We start from the raw sequence: 19,626 nt of genomic DNA, 5'->3' as shown, positions 1-19,626 counted from the left end.
ACCCCTGTTTCTGAGCTGTATTTAAAGGTACTTGTTTAATCTTAGTAAAGCGCTGTTGCTATTTCAGAAAACAGCTATACTGCTCATTCAGACATATTAACATTTATTTTCAGTCTGAAGAAAGATGAACCTGAGTTTATGAAGCTATATTTTTTTGCTTCGTGGACCTATTTTATCAATACCAACTATGCTTCTGACTGTGATCCGTAGTCAGAAACTACGTTCATTCATTAGGTTTATTTAATTCACTGTAAAACAACAGGCTGCCATTTTGCTCAGTTTATACCAGAGATTAGTTCTTCACAGTTGTCATTTCACTGAACACATGGAATTCGCAGACTGGTAATAGGATTAGTTTCCCCCTTGTCACCAATTTCTAAACTGCATCAGTCTGCCTTACTTCACCGTAAGCATTATGACTGCTTGCATAACTTACTTTTTAATATGCGCCACTTACACCTGGGCTTTTTGTGCCTGAAGCCCTGGATGTTTTTTGAATGGCCAAAGAAGAAGTAGTAAAATTCTTATCTACTAAAAAACTGCTCCCAGATCCTGAAATATCAATTAAACTCCAAATATTTACTTTAAAATAAGCAGATTTGTTTATTTTTTCTTTTGTATTTCATGCAGTAAGCCCACTGCATGAAACTTCTCTCTATCAAGTCTTGAAAAATCCAGGTCATTTGTGCTGAACTGATCTGCTGCCTCAACAGAATCAGGTTGGATTGATTTTACATTGTTCACTTTATTAAAGCAGTTTGAAATGTTTATATCATCATCTGATGTATAAGTAAACATGAGGGAATAATGGGTAATACAAAAGTAAAAAAAAGTCAGTGATCTTTTGTGATTTCATTTAGGTTTTTTGGTTGTGCTAAATTGACCTCAAATAGTTTTCCATTTGAGGTCAATTTCCACCAGTAAACAGTTCTCCAGCCATTTCTCTGAGCACGTGGAGCTTCCAGTCTGTGGTGATAGGATTAGTTTCCCCCTTTTCACAAAACTCTAATCTACATCAGTTGGCTATTGTGCACTGTAAGCAATACATTAGCTTGTGCAATTGACTTTATATCATCTTGAGTGGGTAACATTTAGACATTTTTACTGTGTAAACATAATACATTAGGCCTGTTTGTGTGGAGTTTCTCTGGCATGCACGAGTTTCCTTCAATGACATTGAGTTTTGTTGTCCAAATTGGCCATTATGGTGTAAGTGTGGATTACCTTGTGATGAACATGTCAACTTGTCCAAGTGAAGATTGGCTAATGATTCTTGGGATAGTCACCAGTTTGGTTAATCCTGGTTCTTAATCCGAACAGAATTATGCAGTATAAAAAAGTGATGTATGTATGGATGTGTAGTAATGGAAGTCTGCTGGCTTTTAACTACCGGTACACATTTTTAGAGGCTGTGCAGTCTGTCAGTATTTGCCAAACTTCTTTCCTAGTGCAATTCTTTCCTTTAAACCCTTGTAAGCTTTTTCTTTTTCTGCCTTCAGTCTGCTGAATTCACACACTCATTATTCCTCCTCTCAAAACAACTGCTGTTAATGACAAGTATTTTCACTGCTTTCAAAATAAGAGGACAGAAATATATTTTTCTTAAAATATCTGTTTCTATTTGTTTTGATCTGGAGCTGACATGCCTTATATTTTTGTAGCAAAATGTTTTTTTTGTTCAGTAAGAAAACTTAGGATTATTTTTTATCTTGTTTATAGGGAGAAAGTTCTGATCCGGGTTTGGACTAAATTGTTATTCCAGATCAAACCAAAACAAATCCAAGTCACCTGTGTTTGGTAGACATGATTTCTTGGAGTCCTATAACCACATATCCTAAAAGTAGACTAGGGCTGAATATGGAAAATTGCTTTAAAATCATTGGTTGTCAAAAATACATCACGGGTGATGACCAACAAATTTATGGAATTATAAATTAACCCTCCAAGAATACATAAAAAAACAGAACTCAAGCCTGCTTTTAAGATTAGCCAGTTTTCCAGACTTTAACAAATTACATCTTTGGTTGAACATTATGAAATAGTCCTAAAATGTACTTTCTTACCCTAATTCAAAACAAAAATAAATAACTGAATCTCGAAGGAGATGAGTAGGTTGATTTCTGAGTTTTCTTGGCTGCTTTTTAAAGACACTGCACACTTGAAAATGTGAAGCATAAATGGCCTCAAAAATTGTGCTAGACTCTTTGTTGCCTTTTCTAAGAGGCTTATCTCAGCAGAAAACAGGTCCTCTGCCTCAAACGTTTAATGGTTTGCACAGAGACATGTTTAGCTCTAAAGAAAATATGTATTAAAACAATTTAAAGATGGAGGATTTTGTGTTCTTGTTTTACTTTTAAATGGCTGGTAATTTCTCACCATCGACAACTATTGTATTGTTTCATATTGTCTTTTCCTCCTGTGGCTAATCCTTAGTTCGCTTCTGCTAGCCTAGATCACTATGCTGCACAGAGTTGTTACTCTACCAAAAAAAGGGGGGGGGGGGGAAGGACACTTGTTTTAATATTTTAATGTAATTCACTGCTTCTGTTATGCTATCTTTGCCACGGCTCTAAAGAATGTTAGAATGCTTGGCGCTTGGGTTACAGCAGTTGCCGAGTGACTGACGCATGAGATGATTGTTAAGACTGCTCACGGATAAGAGAAGGCCCGCCCTTTAAACAATTACTACTACCAAAACAACCCTTCCCCACTCAGTCATTCTCAGGCAGCAGCTCAGGGGAAACAGAGGGACAGAAAGACCGTCACGTACGTCCTGAGAAACTGGAATCTTATTTCAGCCCTTCGGTGGGGGGGGGGGGGGGGGGAAATAAGCACATGGACTTGAAAGGGAGGCACAGACTAAGGAAGGAGAGCAGCAGTGTGAGTGAGTGCATGGCTGGATTAGGAAAGAGGAAGATCACATGCTGCTCTGGCATGATAGATAAATGCAAGTGAGTGAGAGGGAGAGCCGGGTAACAAACCGACCTGCTGCCGAACCACCAGAGTTTCAGGAGGAGCAGCAGTGTGAAGAACTGTTTGGTCTGCACCACTCTGCTAAACTGGGGGAAGGACGCTCCATCCGGATCGCTTCAGATCAGCGGCGGCCGGTCAGTGGGATCCCGGTGGCTCACTGGAGAAGGTGTTTGCGACTCTATGCACACAAGGAGTTTACACATGTCTGTGTGGATGTGGAAGGAAAAATCAGAAGATGAGTATCATTCTTAAGCCTCGGTCTCGCTCCACTAGCTCTTTGAAGAACACAGAGGGGATATGGTAAATTGATAAGAAACTTTATCTTCTAACTCTATTTTTCTTTTTTTTTTTACTATTTTTTTCTATTTGTTGTTAATTGTAGTTACTTTTATTCACATTCTTTTCAGTTTAGGTATAAATGCTGTCATCCAGCTCCTGTTTACTTCAATAGTGTTTTGTTTTTTTCTTTGCAAGGCACTACTCATTCTTTTGTCAGAGGATGAGATTGCCTTTGACATCACCATACACTTGCTTTGATGACCCAAGCGTTTCTATCAGCAGGTGAAGCAAAATAGGTTGAGAAAAATAGAGATGCTCCAATCAGAGTGTGGCTGACTTCTGATCCCTGTTATTTGTAAAGACTTAACAAATCACATCCAATTTTAGCTAATTCTGATTTCTTTTCAAAAACTAAAATAACTTGTCATTCAGTCAAAATGTTTTCTGGTATTTGTTCTGTTAGTGGTCATTGTCTTTGGATTGGAGGCTTTATGTTAGAAGCACATGCCTTGTGTTTTAAGAGAGCAGCAAAAGTATTTTATTATTTTTAAACAAAGACAAAACAATTATTGAGATGACATTTGAAATTCCAGCATTTTATTTTATTGCTATGCAGTAATGCTAACTCAGCTAGCATTACTGATACAGCAGCCTCTGTGTATTTCCAAACTTATGTACATCTTCGTCTTTAAAACTTTCCAGTTATGAAATGATTTACAAATCCACCTTGATGCGTGATGCATGGAAACAAAAACGATAAAATCACAACTTTTCTCTACTTTATTAAACCTTATTGTTTTCTGTTGAAAGTTTTGGTGTCTGAAAACCTGAACCAATGTCTAGACATATCTATAGTTCTTTTTAAATAATGTCTTTAATCTCTGTTCTTCATCTGGCCTATTTATTGTACTCCTTACAGATGCTTTAAATAGCTTGCTTTTAATATTCTCACCATTGTAGTGACATTGTTTGCACTGCTGCTAGTATACACAGGTGTTGTTAGTTCACTGAAAATGAAAGCAAAGTACAAATGTAGACTTTCCAACCAGAACGTCACAGCTTGAGTTTGGTGAAGTTGAAAATCCTCTGAGTCCAGACAGTTTTTGCATATCTACTGAAAAGCTAAATTTTTCTGTAGTTGACTTCAGGATGCTATACGTATCCCCAGGGGCAGAACTTGCCTTGCCCTTCCCCTCTTGTCTCCTATTCCCTCCTGTTGCAGCTTGTTCTTGCTTGTCAGTAAAAAAATATGAATTGCAGCTCCAACATTGAAGATGTCGACCCACATATTTTAGATTACTCTCTTTCAGAAGGATGGTGACTGAGTACAACTGTGGTTTGTACTCAATTAAAATACAATTAATAATACAATGCTCATAAAGTTGTGGGTTTTTTACAAGAGACCTGGTAGAGTCTTATAGTCTCATGTCAGTTTACCAGTCTGCTCTGCAACCTACTCAGCTTTTGTAAAATGAAGACATAGTAACCAGGTCTCACGCTGTTATAGTGCTTCTGCAGGTGTGACATATAACTGTACGTACAGTAAAGTGAGTGGTTATAAAACTGGTTTTAGTAAAAGAGCTGACTGCAAAATGTCTCTTTTATTTTGCTCTTAGTAAAAGCTGAGAATCTGTCAGTGTTTGGTTCGTATGAGCCATCTTTTTGAATGTCTACCAAAAGCAATACTCAGCTGGACAAGGCATACCGCCTACTCCATCTGTCCTGCCCTCCTTTATGCCATTTACTGTTTTGTGGAGGCTTTCATTTAATTCTAACATTGCCTTTTTTCTGTCAGGACAGATATCTGAGTGTTTTTAAGATGAAAAATACATCACTGATGCAGTATTATGAAGAGGATCCAAATATATGTGCTCAAATCCAGTAAAAACATAAGTATGTTGTATCACGATGGCTTATATTATGCCCTTACATGCCACATTAGATGTCTTCAGGTTAACTTGTTTTTGTTTTTTTGCACAAACTCCCTGAACAGCTGTGTGAGGCTGTGCATAGCTATGTAAGACAATGACAAAATTCAGCATAAAGAAATCCAAACAGACCTGTTTGTCTCAACTAGGCAAATAGATGTTTTACAATTACAGACTGTTGGTGTCCATCATTGTGTTTGCAGAATGAACATAGATCAAATCATTAGAAGATGTAAATAGGGAGAAATAAGCGAGAAAAGATGGAAGAAGTATTCATTTTAATGCTACTGCATCTGACTTTTTTCTAGCCAGTGTTACACTTTCAGAAATTTTAAGGTATAATAAACATTATTTAAATTATATTAAATTATTGCCGATATAAAGTTAATGAGGAACATATAATTTGAATGTAAAGTTCAACACTTTAAATTAGTAGCGAATACAAAACCCATTTTTGCAAGAATTCAAAGATGTTAGCTAAGTCAAATGTTAGTTATTCTTGTTTGTCTTGAGTTGTGTCCTGTGAAGGACGCTTTTCTATAATTAGATTTTTTTCTTATTAAAATAACTCCTTAAGTTAAAAGTAATATAGGTCAGTATAAAAATTGCCCTTAGTCTTGTGGTTTAGAAACTTTCTGTGCTGGAGCAAAAAGCTCTAAAGTCAACAGAGCTAGTGAGCTGAACATTTTAACCTTGGGGCTGAAGTTGTGATTAGCACATCTTAACTGAGGTTCTCAGAGAAAAGGTTTCAAACATGACCAATCTTTGTAAAATATATTTCAAATTTTATTACTCTTTCAGTAACTGTTTATGATGTAGTGAATCCAGTTGTTTAGGGTTCTCTTTCTTCCTAATATGTGGAATAATACAGAAAACATTTGAGAGAAGGTGATTGCTGGAAAGGATACAACTAAGGAAGACCGAGGAGAAGTGACTTAGAATAGAGATGGCATAGCACAAAATAATTAACTAAATTAAATAAGTTGAGTAAAATTATCTAAAAAGTTATCAGCCACTTATGTTTAACTTTCTTCATTTCAACTCAGAAATATTGTTTAAAGCGTATCCCCAAAAAATGTTTGCAAACTGTTGCATTAATTTTATGCTAGCGATTTGTTTTAACAGTTTTGACAGTTTTTGGCAATGACTGAACATAAGGTCAGGCTTTTCATAAGGCATGACAGCATGTAGGTTATTTAATATTTCTTCTAAATTTACCATTTAAGTAACCCACTCCTAAGATGATAAATAGAATGAAAAATAGGTTCACAGATAAGATAAGTGGACCTCCGGTGTGTATTGGAGCTGAAGTGGCTTGCTTTGCTTTTACCCATATGAACCAAGATGACGGCGCATTACCATGGTGACCTCTTGTGCCTCTATGTGTCTCATGATTGACTAACTTTTGTCAGTGTTGCAGCTGCAACAGTAGGTGCTAGAGCAGTGTTACGACTGAAGACAAAGATTCATATTATTTATATCTCACAGAGTCTGAAGGAAAGAGAGGGAAAGCAAGCCAGGGAATGAAACACTGCCATTAATAATTGATTTGATTGCATCTTGCTATGCAAAAAAGGTCAACTGAGTAGTACACGTCCTCCAAGCAGTAAAAATTCCTACCAACGTTCCAAGAATTATGGCAAGATGTTTTAAGGTGATTTTTTTCAGTAAGATTTGCATGAATGATTTTCAGCTGCCAAATATTTATGAATTTATGGTTAGATTTCTCTCCTAATTTTTGAGCCAAAGACAAATTTGGCTATTGCTTCCTGTTGGGTATTGGCAAATCCACATATATCTGCCTTGACTTTTTTTTTTTTACTTCTGTGAATACATGTGTGTTTGTGTGGGTGGTCAGTGCAGATAAAGGAAACAGGCGTTGTAGTTATCAGTGAATGGTCAGTCCTTATCTGCTTGGTCAGGTCTGCTTTGTGGTTGATGGCCTTGTCAGAAATTCTTTGCCTCCTCCCCCAGTGTTTTCAAACCAGATGGTAAAAGAAGAGAAGTATTTGCCCTGACATGAATGGACATGGACATGCCACAGGACGCAGGGCAACACCTTGCTCATGTCCTTTCCTTCTGTATCCATCTATTTTTCACAGTTCACTCACCTCTTCGTTTTTCCTTGTTCTCTTCTTACACCAAAACAGAAAATGGTTAGTTCACTGATTCACTTCCAGCTCCGAGCTGTTACACATAACTACAGGCTGATGGGACAAAGTATAGTGTATCTTTTTAAGCAGATCAGCAAGGATGAGGATAGATGGGATTCTGCTCCACCTGAGGGTGTAGCCATGAGAACAGTGTTGGCCACATTACATAACACGAATGTAGTTATGTGTCTCTTTTAAATGTGCAACCAAGTGCAAAGAGTGTGAGGTTTATATAGAACTCAACAGAGAGCATTAAAACAAATAAAAAAAGATCCTATAAACCTGGAATCCCAAATGTTTACAAGCTGTGTGTTAAAGCAGACAGAGGGAAGACGACTCTTGCTTTATTTTTTAGAAAGCTATGGACACAAAAGGAAGCAGGCTAGTGAGAAACAGTAAAGAGAAATATTTATCTCCTCACTGTTAAGCTAACCTCAGAAAGTTTTAACCTTTCTAAGGTTAAAGCTGTAAAAAGAGGATTAATGAATATATATTAATATGTATTTCATGCAGTTTGATTCCCTGCCTGGTTGGGGAACATAATACTGAAATTCTTTGTTTTTTCCATGTTAAAGCCACAATAAGTAGCATATTAATTTTTTTGTCACTTAGTTCTCTATGAATGGTTTCTGTAAGTGTAAAATATGCATGTTTTTCCTACAGAAGGCTCTGCTCCTGAACTAGAACTCAAAAAGATGTCAAAGTCCTGTTCTTACGTAGTGGAATCATTAAGAGCCACATTTGCAGAATGGCTGTTAAATGTAGGTCGTGTCCCAGAATAATTTGACAGCAGTACCCCACTTCGCCGTTTTTAACTAAGTGGATCATTCAGAGTAGACTCAGCGTTTTGGAAGTAAGGAGATAAACTAATTCAGTGTTTGAGAGCAAATGTGTGAGGGGGTGATGGAACTATGAAAAGGAATAAAAATGTGAAATTTAACAGCATTGTTAATCCTGAAGAGTCACACAGGAGCTACATTGAAATGTGCAGTTGTTCCCTGTTGTTGTGTAGTTGTTTTTTAATAATAATTTTATCATTTTTGATGTGCTCATAACTGGGAACTCCACCTTGAAATTTGTTACTTAAAACAAACAAAAAAACATCTGCATCGAACCCTGTACCTGCTTTGGGCTGTTTGGTAGAACAACAATCAATAAACAAGAATTTCATAGAATACAAAGTTTTTCATTCAAAATGTTTACAGTAAAGTAAAGAAACTGTCTGACATTTTTGTTTTAAAAATAAATCTTTTGCAGAGTCAAACTACAAAAAATAATTATTATTGTTGTACTGTAGTTGGAATAAGAAGACAGAAAACCTCTAATGAAAATGTTTGAATGGACTGTGATACTTATATTTTCAGGGTCAGTGCATCAGTTGTATTTTAGTCAATTTCTTCTTTGTGAGACATACCATCTATATGCTATTGGTTATTAATCAGGCTTTAACCATGGCAAATGTCACTGTCGGACATCGGGAAAGTGGGGGGGATGTCCTGTCAGCCCACCAGTTCTCAAAACTACACACAAAAATAACTCATAAAAGCCCACACAGGGTCAGTGTGACCTGGTTGGACCGCGCAGAGAAAAAAAATTAATAGAGTCCAAATGACCCAATTACTTAAGACCACGGGAGGGTTGAAGGGTTAAAAGTGATGGAGAATGTTCCCATGGTTCAAAATCTTTTAAAAGGGATAAAGACAGTCTTAGAGTTTTTCCCACTCGCTGAAGTACTAAATAATGTAGCTTTCAGATAGCAGCCTACACATATTTTGGCTTGGTGAGCTCCCAGGAACCATGAATGGATTCTGTAAATTAAAAGTTTGATTGAGTGGATTACAAAACAAGAAGAGTATTGGCTATGTTTATTACGACAACTACAGTTCGATCAGCTCTCATTATGGATTTGTTATGCTAAAGCCAACAACAGAATAATGACATTGGATGATCTTAACAGTTTTAGGATGTTTTTGAAATAACTCAGCACAGTTTTTGAATTTAGATGGTTTTCTTTTTTGGTATCATAATTGATATATTGACACCAAAATTTAGCAACATATTTATTTAAGACTGACAACTTTTGACAAAAACACCAAGTTTTTAAAGAGGTAGCGATCTCAGAAACACTTACTACCTGACATCCATCCATCCATTTATTGTCTATACCTGTTATATATATATATATATATATATATATATATATATATATATATATATATATATATATTATTATTATTTTTTTTACAATTTTTTTATATTGACGTCCAGTGGTATTTTTTATTATAGATTACAACATCAAAGTAATGCTGGATTTGCTGACCTAGTTCAAAAGTATTTTTCTTTAAAAGACACTCACTGAGTCTTCTGTTTATTTCTACTATATAGCCATACAAGTGTTTGCCTTCTTTTCTCTCTTTTTTTCTTTATCGACTGCTGTCTCAAAGATTTGCTCTATTGGGAGAAGAAAAAACCAGGTATTCCAACTATGATGTCAATGTTGGTGCAATACTATGCTAACTTTGCTCCAAAATGTATTTGTTATTCCAGAGGAGGGAGGGTATGTCTATAGAGTAAAACCACACATGCAGTTTAGGTGAGACTTGAGCGTGGGCTTTGACGTCAGAGTGCGATCAGATGTTAAACATATGCTAGAGGCTCTGTGTCGACTCTTTCTCTGTCTCAGTTTGAGATCTTTTCCTTGTTCACATACAGGATGTACTCATTCGTGTGTACTTACCACACAGAGCAGCTGCATGACAAGCTGACCTGTGTTAGCAGTGATGACTTATCTTTCACTGGTGTGAGTTGGGGCTCTCACGCTTGCAGTAAAGACAGCAGAAGGATTACTTGGCTTGATAAGCTTGATAAGAGTGTGAAGATGGGTGATATGAGGGAGGTTCAGACTGATGGGTGCTCTTTGAGAGGGTGGAGAGCAACTTTTGAGAAAAGTTACCAGAGTCATTTTGACTGCAGCACTTTTGTGTGTCTTTTTTTTGTCTAAGAAGAACTTGGAGAGGAGGGCAAGGACAATACAATTGCCCTTTGTTCCAGGCAGGCAGCCAAACTATCCTATTCCCCAACAAAAGCTCACTCTCAGTCAGTTTCTGACATCAGTTATATCACAGGAAAAAGGTAGATCATTTAGCCCTTCAAGTATTCTGGAAAATATGCTTGGCATGTCCTGTGTTGCAGTGTGGCTTTCGAGGAGCTTGATAAGATGTGACTGCAGCTAGATATTTTACAGATTGCACCAATCACAATTCTGTGGCTAATTTTTGATCTCCAGTGTTTATAAAGAGGACAGTGATATAATCAGATACAAGAAGAGCATTGACTGTGTTCACATGTTAAACTGTATTTAACATATGTTAGAGATTGGTGTGTTTGGTGTGGCTAACATGGCAAAACATCAGTTTTCAGATTCATATGCTACAGAATGTAGACATTAACACTGAGTAAAAAGTTGACAAATCCAGGAATTTTTATGACAAGAACACATTTAAAGCTCATGAGGAGAACAGAGCAACTTTGCTGTACTCTGCTTGACCTCCTTAATTTCTCAATTTATTTCTTGTTAGATAATATGTCAGTTGTACTGTTGGAACTTATCAAGACATACATTTAAGAATGTATCCGTGGATACATTGGCTTTACTTAAAGACTGGCTTTACGTAAAACCCATACTCTCGATTCTCTGCTTTCTCATACAAAGTAGGCAACATATTTCCAAATTTGTGGGTCTTAATTGCCAACTCTTGTTCTATCGTCTGAACAAACCAAGCCAGGGTTTACGTTACCTGCAGGCATTCTGTAACTTTATCTGAAGGAGTCAGGTTTTAACTTGGAATTAAAGGAAAGGAGCCAGTTTACTTTGAATGAATTCTTTTATTTACACAAGTACATTTATTATTGGGGGACCTTTAACAACATATAACCTGTCTATACACCATCAAATTTTAAAAAGATTTAATTTCAACAAGTGTTCACTCTACATATTTTAGGCTGTCACACGTTCACAGGCTTGCACATTCTCTAACAGTATTAGAAGTGAAAAAATGCTGGATTAAAACTTTTGTTTTTATTTGTTATGTATTGCTATGATAGCTATGATAGGATAAGGAGACGTCACCCTCCTGGGTATTACGCATTGTGTTGAGGGGAATCCCACACTGACCTTAGCATCCTCCCCAGACCAGATTATAGGATTGCGTCCCAGCCTTTTCGATGAAGCAGATGTCTCTGTAGATATGCATTAGTCATCACTTGGGTGCACAATCACCTTGGAGACTAAGGAGCTCAGCATGACATCCCAATAGGAAGTGGTGTCACTGGTTAAAAAACACTGCTTAGCTGTGAGTCAGTAGCAGCATCAGAACTGAGGTATTCCCTGTAGCACTGAGGAGAGTTGGAATAAAGCATGCTGAGTGTGGTTCTGTGTGAACAGATTTCTATGTTCCGGGACTAGTGAGGAAACCTGCTGTGATAAATTATAAGCCTAAGTGATTGAAAATAGAGTAGGAGCCCACTTTTGGAAGCACATTGCCATGATTTGATACCAGCACTTTATACAACATCATAGATAAGTCACACTCAACACTTAAATTCCAGACATATTCAAAATGTTGAACAATATTGAACAGTGCTGCCATATAAAGACAACTACAATGCTTTGTGAAATATTTATGCCCAATGACCAATGGATTGCAAATTTTACTGTTTTTAGTTAATTGTTTACACACCCACTAAAAAAATAAAAAAACTGTTCATATTTTAATACCCTTTTTCCTTCTTCTTTTTTTGTGCCTGCAGTTTTGATGTGGACAATGGCACGTCATCAGGTCGAAGCCCCCTGGACCCAATGGCCAGCCCAGGCTCAGGCCTCATCCTGCAGGCCAACTTTGTCCACAGCCAGCGGAGAGAGTCGTTCCTCTACCGCTCGGACAGCGACTACGACCTCTCCCCCAAGTCCATGTCCCGAAACTCCTCCATTGCCAGTGACATGTGAGTGGCACAAAGATGTTCCTTTCATTTATAACACTTAGACAATCCACCCAAATAAAATGTACATCTGTTAATCTCAGCGGGGGCTTTTGTGTTTTGGTGAATCTGTCACAGCTGGATGTTTTAAGGACCCGTTCTAGACCTCAGGGGAAGAGTGCACGAGCTGCAGATGGTTGTGTGGTGTCACATATCCTAACACTAACTCATGCCCATTTAATTGAGTAAGCATGTGGCGCAAACACATTTTGATGATATGCAGCATCTTTCTGAAATAATGGCCTAAGTAATTTTTTGCCAAAATATGATTTAGGCAAAAAAGGAAAAGAAAAAGTGACCCTTTTGGCAAAATATGACTTAAACCATTATTTTAGGAAGTTGACAATATGAACTTTGTACTAAAGTAGTTTTATTTTAAGTTTTTGAATGGTCTTACACAAGATATCAGGCTTTTTTAAGTTCATTTAGCTAAATCTCTTTATTTTTTGTGTTTTAGGAGCACAGGAAAAGCTATCATCTCATTTGATTTTTATCCCACAAATACCAGTTCACATGCTGAAAGTACAAATGAATGAAATGTTGTAGCTGTGGTGTTTTTGCAACAGGATAGCCATTGTCATAGTAACACACACCTGTTCCCCTGCACGTGTTGCCAGTCCGTGTGTATCTTTGTCTTCAGTTTATTGGTTACATCAGTAGTAGCTATAGTTTCCCTTTTGGGTTGGTATCAACTTTAATCAAGGCTTTTCAGCTTAACCTTATTGAGCCTCAAACTTTAGGTAACCACTTGACACCCAAGGCAATCAATGCAGTTAAATCAAACATGTGTGATATTAATATTTAATCTGTAAAGTTAAATTTCAACCAAAAGTTGAAAGTGCACCAAAAGTGCTTAAGCCTTGAAGTCAAAGTCACATTTTTTCAATAGCACATTTAAAAACAACAGTTGATCAAAGTGCTGGGCAGCTAACGTAACAAAATAATTGAGTAATTGATAATAGTCAATTGTTGTCTGATTAAGACATCTCAGCGAAAAAGAACTTGAAATAATCAGAACTTTTCCTTTAAAAGAAGAGAAGGAAAGCAATAGTAAAACGTTTAGGAATGTTTTCACAGGTGCATAGAAGCTAGCATTCTTCACAGCAGCCTTGCTGTGATTAAGCACAAAAAGTCGGTTCTGATGATATTTTCTCTGATAACTTTTTCTGATATTTTCCAATATATTTGATATTTTTCTTAATGTATTTTCACTCTGCTTGCTCCCCCTCCATTCCAGAATACATTTTAAGCTTTCATTATTTGTTTTTAAAACAAAGTTATTTATCAAAGTTATTGAGCTTTTCTGTTTGCAGCAGGTCTTTGAGCTCAGACAGTTACTTACTGTTCCACACTACAAACATTGGGGTGACAGAGCTTTTTCCTATCCCATATCTACAGCTCAATAGGTTCCAGAGCACAACATATTGTCAAATTTCAGCAATATGGGAGTTTCCACTAATATATACTCCACTTTCTTTATTTCTTTCAGTCATGGTGACGATATGATTGTAACGCCATTTGCACAGGTATGTGAATTTGTCTTTTCTTATTTCATATTTTGTGATGCCTGATTAAATCCTAATCAATCGTATCCCGCTCTCAGGTTCTTGCAAGCTTGAGGACCGTACGGAACAACTTTGGTGCATTAACCAATCTACAGCAAGACAGAGCATCTAATAAGTAAGTTGCTTTCATTACTTATGATTACTGAGATAAAACGAGTGGCATGGCATGATTCAGCCCCTAATTTCTAGATGATTCCAACCTTAAATTGAACATGTAGGAGATATTTTACTAGCTTCTAAACATGTGAATAAGTTATCCAGCGCATTTATATTCTACAAAAAGTTGACCAGTTTGTTTAGTCGGGGATGTTGTAGAAATACAGTAGAGAAGTGAGGTGATTCACAGGGGTTATTATTTTCATAGGATTATAAAACACTGAAGGCACAGTTATTAAATTCATGTTGTATTTCAGCCAGTGGATCCCTCAAACACACTCGTCTTGTACAGTTGGCTGTGTCTGCCCTCTGCTGTTCATTTTTAGTATTGCAATAGCTCCTTGAGTGATTTCTTTACAGTAGCTCCAAACAGTCAAGGTTCTTTGCATTTACTGAGCCAATGCTAGATGTTGTTTTTCTTTGTTATGGATTTTGTTTCAATATTCTGCAAAATGTTAGAATTTTAAAGTGACATAATATTATGTGCCTGTTTATGACAGGAGATCACCCATCTGTAACCCACCCCCTATCACCAAGACCACCTTTACAGGTAAGAAATTTAAACAAGAAATGTAATGAGAAAAATGTTATTTCAATGTTATACACTATACTTATTTTCACGAGCAGATCTTCTCATCTTTTGTTTCCATCCTTATAAATATTCAGGTTTCATTTGAAAAAGAGATTTCCTTTTTTTTTTTTTTACTATTGATTTACTTTTTCAAATTCTAAGAACTGCTTAGACACATGACAAGACCATTCATATTCATGGTGATCAAGTATAATTTTTTTCCAGACATAGACATATCCATGCCAACATAAAAGAGTCATTAGTTATTGAATGTGTATTCACAGCTGTCCTTTAGACAGTCATCTTTCACTGCACAACCTGTCTGGTCTCTTCTGAATGGGTTTTCTGAGGATGGCATTGTGCAAACTGTATCAGATGGCTAGAAAAGATTTACCCTTGACAGTACAACACTTTCAGTAGCTGCTCATGTTTGCCAAGACTCTCCATATGACTTTCAAAACCGATAAACCCTTCACATTTCCCATTTAGTATAAGGATCATGATAGCAAAGACATCCTCAGAACCCAAAAAAAAGCACTTTTACATAAAAGTGAAAATATTTACTGGTTTTAGTACAAAAGTAAAAAACAGGGTACTCAAAATAGAGAATGTGTCACGTTTCCCTTCAACATTAAAAATATATCTAAAGCAGTTCTCCGAGTGTCACATCTGAAATCATTCATGACCTGCCTATATATCGGGGTCCCAGTGACATTGTGCTATATTTAGCACACAATCCTATTGCTGCAAGCCATTATTGCTCCTGCCATAAAGTGGTGACAGCTGTGAGTCATGGGCATCATTACATCAGAGTATTGACCGATCGTCATGTCCAAAAGCATACTGACTTTGCAACAAGCCAGCTTGCAGAGCAAAGCAATATAAGAGCATAATTAATATTATCTCAATGATTTTCCCAGGAGCAATAAAGTTGCAATTTGATTTGAGGATCTTGGGGTTTTCTAGTTTTATTAGATTTACTTGTTGAAATACATTAGGAAATTTAAAAAACTATCTACCTAAGTCTGAACTAACCTAAATTATGATAATATATGTACCTCTGTATGTTTTTGGAAGGTGTTTCCATAATAAATTCATAGAAAGTGGCAGGATTATGTAGAGGAAGAGAAACAATGCATGGTTTGCAAATCTTTTTGCAAATAAAAATCTGAAAAGTGTGCTTTGCATTTATATTCAGCACCCTACAAAATGTTGGTAAAAGAAAAAACTGTGTTTTATTTTCCTTCATTATTCAGCACAGTGAAGTTTGTGGTTAAAATGTGTGAGAGTTCACATGCTTTTACCTTGATCAAGGGTCAGGGTTCCTCCTTTTCTTGGCTTGTCCCTTTCCTCCCCTCCTGTTACTCTTTGAATGTCATTCCTTTCCATTGCCAGTCCATCTCTGCTGTTAAGCTGTTCCATAGTTTGGCTCCAGCCCTGCGTCTGTGCAGCAGAGTGGCCTCTCCGAGCGCCGGTGTCTGATGTCGCACTAAGCATGAGAAGAATGTCATTGACGTCAGTGCAGTTGCTGTCAGAAAGAGTAGCACCCGAGCCACTGACACCACACTGGGGGAGAAAGACGGTGACACAAAAAAAGGGAGGCTGAAAGGTTGAAAGAAGAGAGGCAAAAAAAGGGGGGGCCAAAAGGAAGGATGAGCAGTGGAGGAAGCATAAAATGCAAGAAAGGGAAAGAGAATGTGTTAAAGGCAGTGAAGCAGGAGAGACTGGACTTTTGCATATGAGATGATAAAGATTTAGAGGTAGAGTCAAGAGTAACAAAAAATGGTCCTTTCAAAAATGCGTAAGGATGCAGCAGTCCTTTCTGAACATATTGTATAATCTAAAAACACATTTCAGATTAATTAAACCAAAATTGTTCTTATAATTCAAAATATTCATGAGATAAAATGTACACATGCAATTGCAGCAACAAGACATCAGTAATTCAGTGTAAAAAAAGCAACAGAAATTCCACATGTTTAGCACTGCTGCTACATTTAGGCATACAAATAAATGTTGGCTGCAATGCTGAAATAATACATCTCCCAACCTCTTAACCACCACCTCCTTTCACAAAGTATCCTTTGCTTTCTTCTTTATGACGGGAATCAGTACAAACTGGTGTCTGGTAAGGTGACATTTTCTCTTCTGTTTTGAGACAAAATGAAAACAGAAAAATTTGTCATGTGGAAAGCTTGTGATGCTGAGACTCTCATCATATTGTTGTCAACTACCTCTCTGTTGTTCCTGGTGTTTGTATGCTGAGCACATATATGCGTGCACGCACACAGAGCATTTGGAGCTGCAAGCTCTGACTCCTCTTCTTATTTTTATTTTTATCCACTCCATGTTTTGTGTGCCTCCCTTCCCCGTCCACGGCGCAGTCCTCTCAGGCTTTAGGTACAGCTTGGGGAGAGCAGCACGTTTGGCTACCAGGGACGCCGAAGCAACAGCAGCCCACCCTTCTTACCACCCCCCCCCCACCCCCCACCTACTTACACAGCATCTGTAGGATACACCATCCGGCACAGACACACAGCTCCAGCTTGTACCCACTTGCTTCTTGGATACTGTGGATGTTTTTTTTGTTTTTTTTTATTGGCAGAGGGGCAAAGGAGACAAAACCAGGATGTGTTATGGGTAGCTTTTCAGCTGGTGTGAGTGTGTATGTGTATACATGTGTGTCTGCTTGCTTCCGAGTGTATGTGTTTGTGTGAAATGTCTTTGTACTGTTTGACCATGTCTTGGTGCAGTGGACATGCTTGGTCTGTACTGGACCATTGGACTCTTGTGGACGCTGACTGACTCTGAGGTGCTCACCGGATCATCTTCTTCCCATCATCCCTGTCTCCTCTCTGTCCATCTGATAGCAGACATGGGCCTGCTAAACAGACTGTTGTTCATCCTGCTACATGACTGGAATTACACATCCTCTAAAAATGAGAGAATACACTCTCTACATCTCGCTGTGTACGGCTGATCATGAATGAGTCTGACAAGTTTCTATATTCCTACTGCTGTTGCATTTAGGCCGTGTCAACATCTGCTGAGGCTTAACATCTGGGCAAAGAACTAACAGGGTGGCAAATCGCCACCCGTCGACAACCACAACACTCCAGGGGACTGTAGCTGAGTTTGCATTTAAGGAAAAATCCAAGGTTGAGAGTGCAGAACTGAACTTTTTGCAAAAAGTCAGCAAAGTTTGCTCCAGCTGTGCTGCAAGGTGGCATACAAAGGCAGAGAAGGCCCCTCTCCCAGGCCGTCACAGCTGGCTCACCTGTTCCATTATGAAGAGTCACCCATATGTTTACTCGGGGTATCCCAGCTTAACCGTTTGTAGGGTGGGAGACCCTGGACCGGCCTCTCGTCCTCTGAAGCGGGCCCTCACTGACCCGTTGCCCTCCTGTCTTGCCCCCGCAGAGGAGGCCTACCAGAAACTGGCCACCGAGACCCTGGAGGAGCTGGACTGGTGCCTGGACCAGCTGGAGACGCTGCAGACAAGACACTCGGTCAGCGAGATGGCCTCAAACAAGGTAAGGATGTGAAAAATGTTATTCCGCTGTTTGATATTTATCTCTTTGCAATGTCTGTTGATAAGATCAAATAATAATTTTAAAATTAATATGCTAAGTTGTTCAAAACATGGACAAGCTGCTCAAAGAGTTAACTAAAATATTTTTGTTTGTTATTGGTCATCAAGATGCCTATCTGAACTTGTCCACTGAAGTTTGTAAGTTGGGTGTGATGGTATATATAGATGGTATTCAGGATTCTATATGTGTGTTCCATACTATGCGTCTATTAAAGTTGCACTGTTGCAAATATCTGTACCAAGGTCTGCTACAAAGATCCAATGATCAAATTTGACTGGCCAAAATTTGCTGACTTTAATTTAGTAAAGTTTTGACCTCTGGATACAGATTTTAAATGATTCCAATTTCTTTTTAGGCACTAAAATAATATGTTAGAACAGCATTATACAAATTTTCTGTAAAGAAAGATTTTATTACTACTTTATAACAAGGGTGAAGTGATTAAAAGTTGGCATTTTAAATTTTAAAGTTATACAATTATTATGACTCCCTTAAGTTCAAGGTTTCCCAAAAGAAACCAACATTTCAACATTCCTGCTTGTTCCATAACTCATAGAGGCTATCAGCCTTCCTGTTGTCCACCGAAAGTATTGCTCACTCTCTTGTAGCCTTAATAAACCTCAGACATGTCTCTGTATGTCGTAGAAATTTTATTTCCCTTTTTAAATATTATGTAATATCTCTGTGGTTTCTCTTTATTTTAAATCACTCAAATCTCCACCCTGCAGTGTGTAGCCAGACTAGTGATGTCTAGTTGTTATGTTTGCTGATAGGAAAAAGATTGGATTTCTGAGTTTCTGACTGTCAATTGACCCTAAAATTAGACTGTTTTTCTGTACTAGATAACTGTATGCTGAGGTTGCTCAAACTGAGGGTGATCTCAATCCTCTTCAAATAATTTATGAAGGAAAATTCATTTTTTATTTGCTGTCAGTCCGACATCTTTTCCAAGGACACTCCTCTTACATATACTCTGTTGAGTGCTGCATATGCTGGTATGTTGTCATAGACAATAATGTAGTTGTTCAATTGCTCTCATGCAGTGTTTCTGTTAGCATAATGCTCATGATCAGCACATCTTGATAAATAAAGAAAAGAACAGAAAGCTCCGGTACATCATGCACTGTTGATTTTATTGACTGTAGTATACGTGGTGGCTATCAGTGCAGTATTACTTAAATAATGTCCCCCTGTTTGAGTGTTAGCCTCTTAGGTAGAGATTGAACATGCTCAAGCTGCCATGAGCTGCTTCTGCTGTGTACTCTGTAGCGCATCAGCATCAAAAGTTAAATTGTTTGTGTTGTTTTCATGTATCTTAGTGATAGCATTGTCATGCAGGCAGGGAGTCCAGGTATGAGCATGCTCAGTTGC

The 19,626-nt window shown here is 37.7% G+C and overlaps 1 protein-coding gene across 7 annotated transcripts in view; it reads left to right on the top strand.

Moving 5' to 3' along the window:
- pde4d (phosphodiesterase 4D) overlaps nt 1-19,626 on the top strand; it is a 220,575-nt gene that overhangs the window by 185,473 nt on the left and 15,476 nt on the right. For 5 of the 7 annotated variants that reach the window (XM_023343271.1, XM_005794896.3, XM_023343272.1 and 2 more), the window contains 5 exons: nt 12,143-12,334; nt 13,860-13,896; nt 13,974-14,050; nt 14,592-14,641; nt 18,083-18,195. In XM_023343271.1, coding sequence (XP_023199039.1) covers nt 12,143-12,334; nt 13,860-13,896; nt 13,974-14,050; nt 14,592-14,641; nt 18,083-18,195 — 469 coding nt within the window. The other 2 variants (XM_023343273.1, XM_023343275.1) reach the window with 2 other exon arrangements.

Source organism: Xiphophorus maculatus, chromosome 12, assembly GCF_002775205.1.
Source record: "Xiphophorus maculatus strain JP 163 A chromosome 12, X_maculatus-5.0-male, whole genome shotgun sequence".
NCBI classification, from domain to species: Eukaryota; Metazoa; Chordata; class Actinopteri; order Cyprinodontiformes; family Poeciliidae; genus Xiphophorus; species Xiphophorus maculatus.
This window is presented reverse-complemented; position numbering and strand designations above follow the sequence as displayed.